This window comes from Hylobates moloch, unplaced genomic scaffold (assembly GCF_009828535.3).
Source record: "Hylobates moloch isolate HMO894 unplaced genomic scaffold, HMol_V3 SCAFFOLD_3, whole genome shotgun sequence".
Classification (NCBI taxonomy): domain Eukaryota; kingdom Metazoa; phylum Chordata; class Mammalia; order Primates; family Hylobatidae; genus Hylobates; species Hylobates moloch.
Window position 1 is genome coordinate 72,578,128 of NW_026652278.1, and position 13,642 is coordinate 72,591,769.

At 43.6% G+C, this 13,642-nt stretch overlaps 1 protein-coding gene across 3 annotated transcripts in view; it reads right to left on the reverse strand.

Annotated features, from left to right (window-relative positions):
* The window catches only part of POLR3A (RNA polymerase III subunit A), a 59,676-nt gene that overhangs the window by 41,463 nt on the left and 4,571 nt on the right, over positions 1-13,642 (reverse strand). For all 3 annotated transcript variants that reach the window (XM_032141189.2, XM_058436422.1, XM_032141194.2), the window contains 6 exons: positions 12,720-12,891; positions 12,298-12,452; positions 3,037-3,276; positions 2,752-2,914; positions 2,438-2,574; positions 367-470 (listed from right to left, as the gene is read on the reverse strand). In XM_032141189.2, coding sequence (XP_031997080.1) covers positions 367-470; positions 2,438-2,574; positions 2,752-2,914; positions 3,037-3,276; positions 12,298-12,452; positions 12,720-12,891 — 971 coding nt within the window. The remainder of the gene's footprint in view (positions 1-366; positions 471-2,437; positions 2,575-2,751; positions 2,915-3,036; positions 3,277-12,297; positions 12,453-12,719; positions 12,892-13,642) is intronic.

The window sequence follows — 13,642 nt, forward strand, 5'->3', positions numbered from 1 at the left end:
AGGCTGGTCTTGAACTCCTGGCCTCAAGTGATATGCCTACCTTGGCCTCACAAAGTGCTGGGATTACAGGTGTGAGCCATCAAGCCCAGCAATAATGATCCTCTTTAGACTTTAGTATCCATGGTATTTTGTCCTCCTGGATCCAATAACATTACAAGCCTGAGAACAAAGGAGCACTTCATGTATATTCAATGACTGAACAGAGCAAATGACATACCCTGGCTCGCGGAAATTTAAACAGATATTTTCCGCATGCCAAAATGTCACGCAAACTGTATTCTGGATTGCATTCTGTGGCTGAGTATGACCACAGTGAGCTTTGCCATGAGAAAGCAGTTAAATCCAACTAGATTGGGAAAAGATTACCTTTTCATCTGCGTATGTCTCTGCTGAATGAAGTTTGCTCCTGGGTGAACCTCAGGGCCATTTTGAACCAGTTTCCTCAAGAAACTGATGTTTGCTTTGTTTACCTGCAGTACAACAAAACCACAATAAGTTACTCCCAGGTATCTAGAAGCTAACAAATGATACTGAAATGCGTCTTCATCTTTACTTTCCTTGTACAGATTCTAGGAGAAAGAGAGGCATCCTGGGCAGCCTGCTGCCTATGGTCTTGAGTATAATGTGAACAACAGACTGGCAAACAAGCGTCCAGCTTCCAGTGTGAACTCAGCTGTTTGCTCACTCAGTGACATGGCCAATTCCTTTCCTGGTGCTTGGTTTCCTCACTGGTAAAACGGGTAGGCTAGACTGATCTATAGGGACCTTCTGTGATCCTAGAAACAGGTGGCAACTTGATCTGCAATAACTTACCGGGGGCTTGTAAGGTTTAAAAGTTGTGACACCAGCACCACAAGCCCTAGTCTGCATTGAATGTGTTCTGGAACCTCTTAAACAATTGTCTTGTGGAACACCATTTTGGAGAAATAAACTCTTGGATCATTAGTAACTCAGCTGAGGACACACAACACAAGCTGACCAGGAACATCTATGATCTGGGCTAACTGTGAGTCTCACAGGTAAAGCTAATCAATATTCTCGTTAGCAGGCCCTGCAGTTATCTAGACCTCAATTAAAAAAAAAAAAAAAAAAAAAGTACTAGCTGGGTACAGGGCCCTGTAATCTCAGTGACTTGGGAGGCTAAGGTGGGATGATCACTTGAGGCTGGGAGTTCAAGACCAGCCTGGGCAACATACTGAGAATCCCATCTCTAAAAAATTTTTTTTAAAAATTAGTTAGGCATAGTGGTGTGCACCTGTAGTCCTAGCTACTCGGGAGGCTGAGGCATAAGAATGGCTTGAGCCCAGGAGTTTGAGGTTACAGTGAGCCATGAGCATACCACTGCACTTTGGCCTGGGTGACAGAGTGAGAGTCTGTCTCTTAAAAAAAAAAAAAAAAAAAAAAAAAGCCAGGCCAGATGCAGTGGCTCACGCCTGTAATCCCAGCACTTTGGGAGGCTGAGGTGGGCGGATCACGCGGTCAGGAGATCAAGATGATCCTGGCCAACATGGTGAAACTCTGTCTCTACTAAAAACACAAAAAATTAGCTGGGTGTGGTGGCAGGCGCCTGTAGTCCCAGCTACTTGGGAGGCTGAGGCAGAAGAATGGCGTGAACCTGGGAGGTGGAGCTTGCAGCCACTGCACTCCAGCCTGGGCAACAGAGACTCAATCTCAAAAACAAAAACAAAAAATAAAATAAAAGGCTTTCTGGGTATGTAGCAATAGCCTTAAGATGTTCAAATGCTTTGACTCAGCGACTGTAAAGTTTTAAAAATAAAAAATCTATCCCAAGAAAATTAACTACGGATGTTTACCGTTTAGTTAGTTTAAAATATGAGGTATGAACCAACACAGAAAAGTGTTTACTTTTTTTTTTTTTTTACGATGGTCTCACTCTCACCCAGGCTAGAGTGCATTGGTGTGATCTTGGCTCACAACCTCCACCTCTCATGCTCAAGCAATCCTTCCACCTCAGTCTCCCCAGTAGCTGGGACCACAGGCGCCTGCCACCACTCCTGGCTAATTTTTTGTATTTTTGGTAGAGACAAGGTTTTCACTGTGTTGCCCAGGTTGGTCTTGAACTCCTGGGCTCGGATGATCCATCTGCCTTGGCCTCCCTAAGTGTTGGGATTACAGGTGTTAGCCACCATGCTCGGTCAAGATGTTATTAATTGGAAAAAAAAGTTGCAAAAAAGTATAGCATATATATGAGTACATACACATGAAGCTAGAAACAACTGTGGCTGCAGATGGTTTAGAGAATATATACCACCATATATGTACAAAACAAACTGGGAAGACACACACACTCATATAAACCAAACTGTGGGTTGAGTGGGTTACTGGGGACTTTCTACTGCCTGTTGTTTGCAATACCAAAATATAACGTAAAAGACTAAATTTAAAACAAGAATTGAGCAGCTGAGTGGTCACTTACCTTCTCAGGAAAAGTTAGAATTTTGGCCACATGAACTGGCACAGCTACCTCATCAATCCGGAGGTTGGGGTCAGGCGAGATGACTGTTCTGCCAGAAAAATCCACTCTCTTTCCTGAGAGATTTCCTCTAAATCGACCTAAATAGCCAAAAACATGTCATAGGTCCCCATGGCATACCATGTGCTGATGGGAACAATAAGAACAGAGAGACTGAGGAAAGCCTGTGACCTCCAATCAGAGAAGCTGGACAGACACTCCATGAAAAGGAACCAAAGAGAGTGGGCTGGCTTCTGCACATCTTGTGGGAAACCTACCCTGTTTTCCCTTCAGGCGTTGGACGAAGCCTCTGGTCCACTTCTTGGGCGCCATGTTGAGGGGAATGCCCGAGAGCTCACTGTTAATGTAGAGGGCACACTGCAGCTGCAGGAAATCCCAGTCCTCCATGATCATCTGGGTCTTGGCTCCTGAGATCCGATGCTAAAACCAGCACAGCCCGAACAGAAACAAACCTGGTCAGTTTGACTTTTCTCACATTTTCTTGACCAGAAGTTTTTGGATGGATATACTACAAAACTTACAAGCAAATGGGAGGCACTGACCTTTTTAATAACATCGTTCAGGAAAATGATTTCTGTCAGTTTCATTGTCAGATCATCTTCATTGGTGCCAGACTTCAAATCACTCACAACGGAGGGTCTGATACACAAAGGAGGCACCAAAAGTCGTGTGAGAATCAAATCAGATGGCTTTCCGGCTTCTGGGTTCATCAGAAGTAGAGGAACATCTTCAGCTGGGATTCGTTTAAATAAATTCAGAACTACTAAGGGATTCAAGTTTTCCTATGGAAAGGAAGAAAGGCAGAAATGGAGATACTATGTTAGTTTTCCACAACTTGGGCAAGGTTTTCCTTCACCATGTTTTCTAACCTATCTGTCACTAAGGATAAGTGACAACAGAGATTTCTATGGATGACATGCTATGCTGCAAGAGCCTTAAAAATGTGTATGTCCAAGATGGCTGAATAGGAACAGCTCCGGTCTACAGCTCCCAGCGTGAGCAACACAGAAGACGGGTGATTTCTGCATTTCCATCTGAGGTACTGGGTTCATCTCACTAGGGAGTGCCAGATAGTGGGCGCAGGACAGTGGGTGCAGCGCACCATGCGCAAGCCGAAGCAGGGCGAGGCATTGCCTCACTCGGGAAGTGCAAGGGGTCAGGGAGTTCCCTTTCCTAGTGAAAGAAAGGGGTGACAGACGGCACCTGGAAAATCGGGTCACTCCCACCCGAATACTGCGCTTTTCCGACGGGCTTAAAAAACGGCATACCAGGAGATTATATCCCGCATCTGGCTCGGAGGGTTCTACGCCCACGGAGTCTCGCTGATTGCTAGCACGGCAGTCTGAGATTAATCTGCAAGGCGGCAGCGAGGCTGGGGGAGGGGCGCCCGCCATTGCCCAGGCTTGATTAGGTAAACAAAGCAGCCAGGAAGCTGGAACTGGGTGGAGCCCACCACAGCTCAAGAAGGCCTGCCTGCCTCTGTAGGCTCCACATCTGGGGGCAGGGCACAGACAAACAAAAAGATAGCAGTAATCTCTGCAGACTTAAATGTCCCTGTCTGACAGCTTTGAAGAGAGTAGTGGTTCTCCCAGCACGCAGCTGGAGATCTGAGAACAGGCGGACTGCCTCCTCAAGTGGGTCCCTGACCCCCGAGCAGCCTAACTGGGAGGCACCCCCCAGTAGGGGCAGACTGACACCTCACACGGCCGGGTACTCCTCTGAGACAAAACTTCCAGAGGAACGATCAGGCAGCAGCATTCGTGGTTCACGAAAATCCGCTGTTCTGCAGCCACCGTTGCTGATACCCAGCCAAACACGGTCTGGAGTGGACCTCTAGCAAACTCCAACAGACCTGCAGCTGAGGGTCCTGTCTGTTAGAAGGAAAACTAACAAACAGAAAGGACATCCACACCAAAAACCCATCTGTACATCACCATCATCAAAGACCAAAAGTAGATAAAACCACAAAGATGGGGAAAAAACAGAGCAGAAAAACTGGAAACTCTAAAAAGCAGAGCACCTCTCCTCCTCCGAAGGAACGCAGTTCCTCACCAGCAACGGAACAAAGCTGGATGGAGAATGACTTCGACAAGTTGAGAGAATAAGGCTTCAGACGATCAAACTACTCCGAATTACAGGAGGAAATTCAAGCCAAAGGCAAAGAAGTTAAAAACTTTGAAAAAGAATTAGACGAATGTATAACTAGAATAACCAATACAGAGAAGTGCTTAAAGGAGCTGATGGAGCTGAAAGCCAAGGCTCAAGAACTACGTGAAGAATGCAGAAGCCTCAGGAGCCGATGTGATCAACTGGAATAAAGGGTATCAGCGATGGAAGATGAAATGAATGAAATGAAGCGAGAAGGGAAGTCTAGAGAAAACAAGAATAAAAAGAAACGAACAAAGACTCCAAAAAATATGGGACTACGTGAAAAGACCAAATCTACGTCTGATTGGTGTACCTGAAAGTGACGGGGAGAATGGAACCAAGTTGGAAAACACTCTGCAGGATATTATCCAGGAGAACTTTCCCAATCCAGCAAGGCAGGCCAACATTCAGATTCAGGAAATACAGAGAATGCCACAAAGATACTCCTTGAGAAGAGGAACTCCAAGACACATAATTGTCAGATTCACCAAAGTTGAAATGAAGGAAAAAATGTTAAGAGCAGCCAGAGAGAAAGGTCGGGTTACCCACAAAGGGAAATCCATCAGAATAACAGCGGATCTCTCGGCAGAAACTCTACAAGCCAGAAGAGAGTAGGGGCCAATATTCAACATTCTTAAAGAAAAGAATTTTCAACCCAGAATTTCATATCCAGCCAAACTAAGCTTCATAAGTGAAGGAGAAATAAAATACTTTACAGACAAGCAAATGCTGAGAGATTTTGTCACCACCAGGCCTGCCCTAAAAGAGCTCCTGAAGGAAGCACTAAACATGGAAAGGAACAACCGGTACCAGCCACTGCAAAATCATGCCAAATTGTAAAGACCATCAAGGCTAGGAAGAAACTGCATCAACTAATGAGCAAAATAACCAGCTAACATCATAATGACAGGATCAAATTCACACATAACAATATTAACTTTAAATGTAAATGGACTAAATGCTCCAATTAAAAGACACAGACTGGCAAATTGGATAAAGAGTCAAGACCCATCAGTGTGCTGTATTCAGGAAACCCATCTCACACGCAGAAACACACATAGACTCAAAATTAAAGGATGGAGGAAGATCTACCAAGCAAATGGAAAACAAAAAAAGGCAGGGGTTGGCCGGGCATGGTGGCTCATGCTTGTAATCCCAGCACTTTGGGAGGCCGAGGCAGGCGGATCACGAAGTCAGGAGATCGAGACCACGGTGAAACCCCATCTCTACTAAAAATACAAAAAATTAGCCGGGTGTGGTGGCGGGCGCCTGTAGTCCCAGCTACTTGGAGAGGCTGAGGCAAGAGAATGGCGTGAACCCGGGAGGCGGAGCTTGCAGTGAGCCGAGATTGCGCCACTGCACTCCAGCCTGGGCGACAGAGCAAGACTCCGTCTCAAAAAAAAAAAAAAAAAAAGGCAGGGGTTGCAATCTTAGTCTCTGATAAAACAGACTTGAAACCAACAAAGATCAAAAGAGACAAAGAAGGCCATTACATAATGGTAAAGGGATCAATTCAACAAGAAGAGCTAACCATCCTAAATATATATGCACCCAACACAGGAGCACCCAGATTCATAAAGCAAGTCCTGAGTGACCTACAAAGAGACTTAGACTCCCACACAATAATAATGGGAGACTTTAACACCCCACTGTCAACATTAGACAGATCAACGAGACAGAAAGTTAACAAGGATATCCAGGAATTGAACTCAGCTCTGCACCAAGCGGACCTAATAGACATCTACAGAACTCTCCACCGCAAATCAACAGAATATACATTTTTTTCAGCACCACACCACACCTATTCCAAAATTGACCACATAGTTGGAACTAAAGCTCTCCTCAGCAAATGTAAAAGAACGGAAATTATAACAAACTGTCTCTCAGACCACAGTGCAATCAAACTAGAACTCAGGATTAAGAAACTCACTCAAAACCGCTCAACTACCTGGAAACTGAACAACCTGCTCCTGAATGACTACTGGGTACATAACGAAATGAAGGCAGAAATAAAGATGTTCTTTGAAACCAATGAGAACAAAGACACAACATACCAGAATCTCTGGGACACATTCAAAGCAGTGTGTAGAGGGAAATTTATAGCACTAAATGCCCACAAGAGAAAGCAGGAAAGATCCAAAATCGACACCCTAACATCACAATTAAAAGAACTAGAAAAGCAAGAGCAAACACATTCAAAATCTAGCAGAAGGCAGAAATAACTAAAATCAGAGCAGAACTGAAGAAATAACTAAAATCAGAGCAGAACTGAAGGAAATAGAGACACAAAAAACCCTTCAAAAAATTAATGAATCCAGGAGCTGGTTTTTTGAAAAGATCAACAAAATTGATAGACCACTAGCAAGACTAATAAAGAAGAAAAGAGAGAAGAATCAAATAGATGCAATAAAAAATGATAAAGGGGATATCACCACCAATCCCACAGAAAGACAAACTATCATCAGAGAATACTACAAACACCTCTATGCAAATATACTAGAAAATATAGAAGAAATGGATAAATTCCTCGACACATACAGCCTCCCAAGACTAAATCAGGAAGAAGTTGAATCTCTGAATAGACCAATAACAGGCTCTGAAATTGTGGCAATAATCAATAGCTTACCAACCATAAAGAGTCCAGGACCAGATGGATTCATAGCCGAATTCTACCAGAGGTACAAGGAGGAACTGGTACCACTCCTTCTGAAACCATTCCAATCAATAGAAAAAGAGGGAATCCTCCCTAACTCATTTTATGAGGCCAGCATCATCCTGATACCAAAGCCGGGCAGAGACACAACCAAAAAAGAGAATTTTAGACCAATATCCTGGATGAACATTGATGCAAAAATTCTCAATAAAATACTGGCAAACCGAATCCAGCAGCACATCAAAAAGCTTATCCACCATGATCAAGTGGGCTTCATCCCTGGGATGCAGGGCTGGTTCAACATACGCAAATCGATAAATGTAATCCAGCATATAAACAGAACCAAAGACAAAAACCACATGATTATCTCAATAGATGCAGAAAAGGCCTTTGACAAAATTCAACAACCCTTCATGCTAAAAACTCTCAATAAATTAGGTATTGATGGGACGTATCTCAAAATAATAAGAGCTATCTATGACAAACCCACAGCCAATATCATACTGAATGGGCACAAACTGGAAGCATTCCCTTTGAAAACTGGCACAAGACAGGGATGCCCTCTCTCACCACTCCTATTCAACATAGTGTTGGAAGTTCTGGCCAGGGCAATCAGGCAGGAGAAGGAAATAAAGGGTATTCAATTAGGAAAAGAGGAAGTCAAATTGTCCCTGTTTGCAGATGACATGATTGGGTATCCAGAAAACCCCATTGTCTCAGCCCAAAATCTCCTTAAGCTGATAAGCAACTTCAGCAAAGTCTCAGGATACAAAATTAATGTACAAAAATCACAAGCATTCTTATACACCAATAACAGACAGAGAGCCAAATCATAAGTGAACTCCCATTCACAACTGCTTCAAAAAGAATAAAATACCTAGGAATCCAACTTACAAGGGACGTGAAGGACCTCTTCAAGGAGAACTACAAACCACTGCTCAATGAAATAAAAGAGGATACAAACAAATGGAAGAACATTCCAGCTCATGGGTTGGAAGAATCAATATTGTGAAAATGGCCATACTGCCCAAGGTAATTTATAGATTCAATGCCATCCCCATCAAGCTACCAATGACTTTCTTCACAGAATTGGAAAAAACTAAAGTTCATATGGAACCAAAAAAGAGCCTGCATCACCAAGTCAATCCTAAGCCAAAAGAACAAAGCTGGAGGCATCACACTACCTGACTTCAAACTATACTACAAGGCTACAGTAACCAAAACAGCATGGTACTGGTACCAAAACAGAGATACAGATCAATGGAACAGAACAGAGCCCTCAGAAATAACACCGCATATCTATAACTATCTGATCTTTGACAAACCTGACAAAAACAAGCAATGGGGAAAGGATACCCTATTTAATAAATGGTGCTGGGAAAACTGGTTAGCCATATGTAGAAAGCGAAAACTGGATCCCTTCCTTACACCTTATACAAAAATTAATTCAAGATGGATTAAAGACTTACAGGTTAGACCTAAAATCATAAAAACTCTAGAAGAAAACCTAGGCAATACCATTCAGGACATAGGCGTGGGCAAGGACTTCATGTCTAAAACACCAAAAGCAATGGCAACAAAAGCCAAAATTGACAAATGGGATCTAATTAAACTAAAGAGCTTCTGCACAGCAAAAGAAACTACCATCAGAGTGAACAGGCAACCTACAAAATGGGAGAAAATTTTTGCAACCTACTCATCTGACAAAGGGCTAATATCCAGAATCTACAATGAACTCAAACAAATTTACAAGAAAAAACCAAACAACCCCATCAAAAAGTGGGTGAAGGACATGAATAGACACTTCTCAAAAGAAGACATTTATGCAGCCAAAAAACACATGCAAAAATGCTCATCATCACTGGCCATCAGAGAAATGCAAATCAAAACCACAATGAGACACCATCTCACACCAGTTAGAATGGCCATCATTAAAAAGTCAGGAAACAACAGGTGCTGGAGAGGATGTGGAGAAATAGGAACACTTTTACACTGTTGGTGGGACTGTAAACTAGTTCAACCATTGTGGAAGTCAGTGTGGCGATTCCTTAGGGATCAGAACTAGAAATACCATTTGACCCAGCCATCCCATTACTGGGTATATACCCAAAGGACTATAAATCATGCTGCTATAAAGACACATGCACACGTATGTTTATTGCAGCACTATTCACAATAGCAAAGAGTTGGAACCAACCCAAATGTCCAACAATGATAGACTGGATTAAGAAAATGTGGCACATATACACCATGGAATACTATGCAGCCATAAAAAATGATGAGTTCATGTCCTTTGTAGGGACATGGATGAAACTGGAAATCATCATTCTCAGTTAACTATCGCAAGGACAAAAAAACAAACACACATGGACACAGGAAGGGGAACATCACACACCAGGGCCTGTTGTGGGGTACGGGGAGTGGGGAGGGATAGCATTAGGAGATACACCTAATGCTAAATGATGAGTTAATGGGTGCAGCACACCAACATGGCACATGGATACATATGTAACAAACCTGCACATTGTGCACATGTACCCTAAAACTTAAAGTACAATAAAAAAAAAATGTGTATGTCTTTTATTCCAATTTTTCAAGCCAAAAATTCCACTTCTGGTAATTATTCCAAGGGGTGTAACTTCAGAAATGAACATAAAGATTTAGCTACAAGAATGTTCACAAAAGCTGTTTTTTGTTGTTGTTCTTATTTTTTATCCATGTGACAGAACAGGAAGGTAATAAAAGCTGTTCTTAATAGTGAAAAGTTGGAAATAGCCTGACAGTTTATTGGCTAAATAAAATCATGGTATATCCCTATGTGGAAAAGCAGCAAGCCATTGGGGGAAAAAAAAGATACTAGACAAACACAGCAATTGACATAAAAAATGTCCATAAAATATTGATAGCTGGAGGCTGGGCGTAGTGGCTCATGCCTGTAATCCCAGCACTTTGGAAGGCCGAGGCAGGTGGATTACCTGAGGTCAGGAGTTTGAGACCAGCCTGACAAACATGGTGAAACCTCGTCTCTACTAAAAATACAAAAATTAGCTGGGCATGGTGGCACACGCCTGTAATCCCAGATACTTGGGAGGCTGAGGCAGGAGAATCACTTCAACCTGGGAGGCGGAGGTTGCCGTGAGCCGGTATCACGCCATTGCACTCCAGCCTAAGCAGTAAGAGTGAAATTCCATCTAAAACAAAAAAAAAAAGTGTTACTGGCTGGGCGTGGTGGCTCACGTCTATAATCCCAGCACTTAGGGAGGCCGAGGCGGGTGGGTCACCTGAGGTCAGGAGTTCGAGACCAGCCTGGCCAACATAGTAAAACCCTGTCTCTACAAAAATACAAAAATTAGCCAGGCATGGTGGCGGGTGCCTGTAGTCCCAGTAACTCGGGAGGCTGAGGCAAGAGAATCGCTTGAACCTGGGAGGCGGAGGTTGCAGTGAGTCTAGATCGTGCAACTGCACTCCAGCCTGGGTGACAGAGCAACTCTGTCTCTAAAAAAAAAAAGTGTTCCTGTTAAAAAAGAACTAAGGTAAGCCAGGGTGCAGTGGCTGACACCTGTAATCCCAGTACTTTGGAGGCTGACGCAGGAGGATTGCTTGAACCCAGGAGTTCAAAGCCTGGGCAACATAGCAAGACCTTGTCTCTACAACAAATTAAAAAATTAGCTGGGCGTGGTGGTGTGTGCCTGTAGTCCCAGCTACTTGGGATGCTGGCGTGCGAGGATCACTTGAGCCTGGGAGGTGGGGGCTGCAATGAGCCTTGATCACACCACTGCATTCCAGCCTGGGAGACAGAGCGAGACCCTGCCTCAAAAATTAAAATAAATAAATAAACAAATATATAAAATAATAAAAAAAAAAGAACTGAGGTAAAAACACAAACAAGGGGCCAGGAATGGTGACATATGCCTGTAATCCCAGCACTTTGGAAGGCTGAGGTGAGAGGATCTCTTGGGCTCAGGAGTTTGAGACCAGACTGGGCAACATATCAATTAAAAACATCTCAATTAAAAACAAAAGCGGCCAGGCGCGGTGGCTCAAGCCTGTAATCCTAGCACTTTGGGAGGCTGAGGTGGGCGGATCACGAGGTCAGGAGTTCGAGACCATCCTGGCCAACATAGTGAAACCCTGTCTCTACTAAAAATACAAAAAAATTAGCAGGGTGTGGTGGCAGGCGCCTGTAGTCCCAGCTACTCGGGAGGCTGAGGCAGGAGAATGGCGTGAACCCGAGAGGCGGAGCTTGCAGTGAGCCGAGATGGTGCCACTGCACTCCAGCCTGGGGGACAGAGCCACACTCTGACTCAAAAAACAAACAAACAAACAAAAAACAAAAGCAAAAACAAAAACAATTGGTGTTACAAGGCCAGTCCACATTAGCCTTAGTGCCAGATAAACACTGTTTGAGACCAGACTGGGCAACATATCAATTAAAAACATCTCAATTAAAAACAAAAGCAAAAACAAAAACAATTGGTGTTACAAAGCCAGTCCACATTAGCCTTAGTGCCAGGATAAACACTGTTATGGTCAAATAAGAATTACTGGAGAGCTGGCTGGGCGCGGTGGCTCACGCCTGTAATCTTAGCACTTTGGGAGGCTGAGGCGACTGGATCACCTGTGGTCAGGAGTTCGAGACCGGCCTGGCCAATATGGCGAAATGCTGTCTCTACTAAAAATATAAAAATTAGGTGGGCATGGTGGCACATGCCTGTAATCCCAGCTACTTGGGAGGCTGAAGCAGAAGAATTGTTTGAACCTGAGGTGCACAGGCTGCAGTGAACCAAGATTTGCACCACTCACTCCAGCCTGGGCGAAAGAGTGACACTCCGTCTTCTGTCTCAAAAAAAAAAAAGGAATTATCAGAGAGCTGTCGAACTAACTGGACCTCTCATTTTGGAAGAAAGTGGGTGTCTAGGGGTGGGGCGGAGGTGGGGGAGGGGGTGTGCGTGTGACATGTGGAAAAGGCAGGCGGAAGGCGGGTGTGCATTCTCAGGCTCACCTGTGCCCTTCCCAGCAGAGGCTCCACTTCTTTATTATGTTCAATGGCTGTTTCAAAAGACTGAAGGAAATTTGATACAATGGGATCCACCACTTTTTTGTTGGTCTTGTATTTCTCATGAATTATCTTCAGCAGTCCACACTTCTTTACAGTACCTATAAGGGTTAGTTTATTTACCAAGAAATAAAAAATTAGGTTCTCAGATTGGCCAGAGGTTGTAGTTTGGTTAATGAAATTACTGAAACTACTATAGCAATGAAAGATGAGAGGTCCATTTCCCAATAGGACATCAGTTGTTGGGCTCTTAAGCCTAATTTATAAGGAGAAAAGCTGACTCCCAAACATTACGTAAACCTAATAAACTAAACAGAAGACAGTGAGTGAAAAGGGCTATTGCTTAGACTTCTGTGCATTCCACTCACCATTAAAAGCACCACAGTGATGGCAGATGTTTTTCTTTCGGCACTTGTCAGAGATTTTCTTTTTCAGTCCTCGCTTCTGAAGGTATGTCAGGCCGGGCCTCTTTAGATAATCCAGAAACTGCTTCTTCTCCTCTTGGGACAGCATGATATGGCAGCAGGTTTTGCAGATCATCTTTTTCAAATTAAGCAAGACAGATAAAAGCATAAGGGAGAATGAAAAATTATTTTCTTTTAAAAATGCCAGCCGGGCGCGGTGGCTCAAGCCTGTAATCCCAGCACTTTGGGAGGCCGAGGCGGGCGGATCACGAGGTCAGGAGATCGAGACCATCCTGGCTAACACGGTGAAACCCCGTCTCTACTAAAAATACAAAAAATTAGCCGGGTGTGTTGGCGGGCGCCTGTAGTCCCAGCTACTCGGGAGGCTGAGGCAGGAGAATGGCGTGAACCCGGGAGGCGGAGCTTGCAGTGAGCCGAGATTGCGCCACTGCACTCCAGCCTGGGGCACAGAGCAAGACTCCGTCTCAAAAAATAAAAAAAAATAAAAAATAAAATAAAAAAATAAAAATGCCATCGCCCTGTCTTGTACCCTTAACCAAGTGACCATATACACAGATCTGCAAATGGCTCTATACTAAGGATATGCAGAGAGGAAGCCTGTGTTCACTAGATTAGCAGTACTCACGGCCAGTAGGCAGACTTTGTTAACTTAAGTTTTTTCTTTGTGCTATTCTGTATTGTTTGAATTACTATTATTATTTTCTTAACAACAAGTATCTACCATCTTCTCAAGGTAAATAAACAAAATAAATAATTCTTGAGTGATTTAATGTAGTGTGAGATGAAAATATTATGTATTTAGTATAAAAGAGTCCCCTAGATATATCCCCCACCACTCACAGTCCTAAGTTCATTCCAGTGTCCCT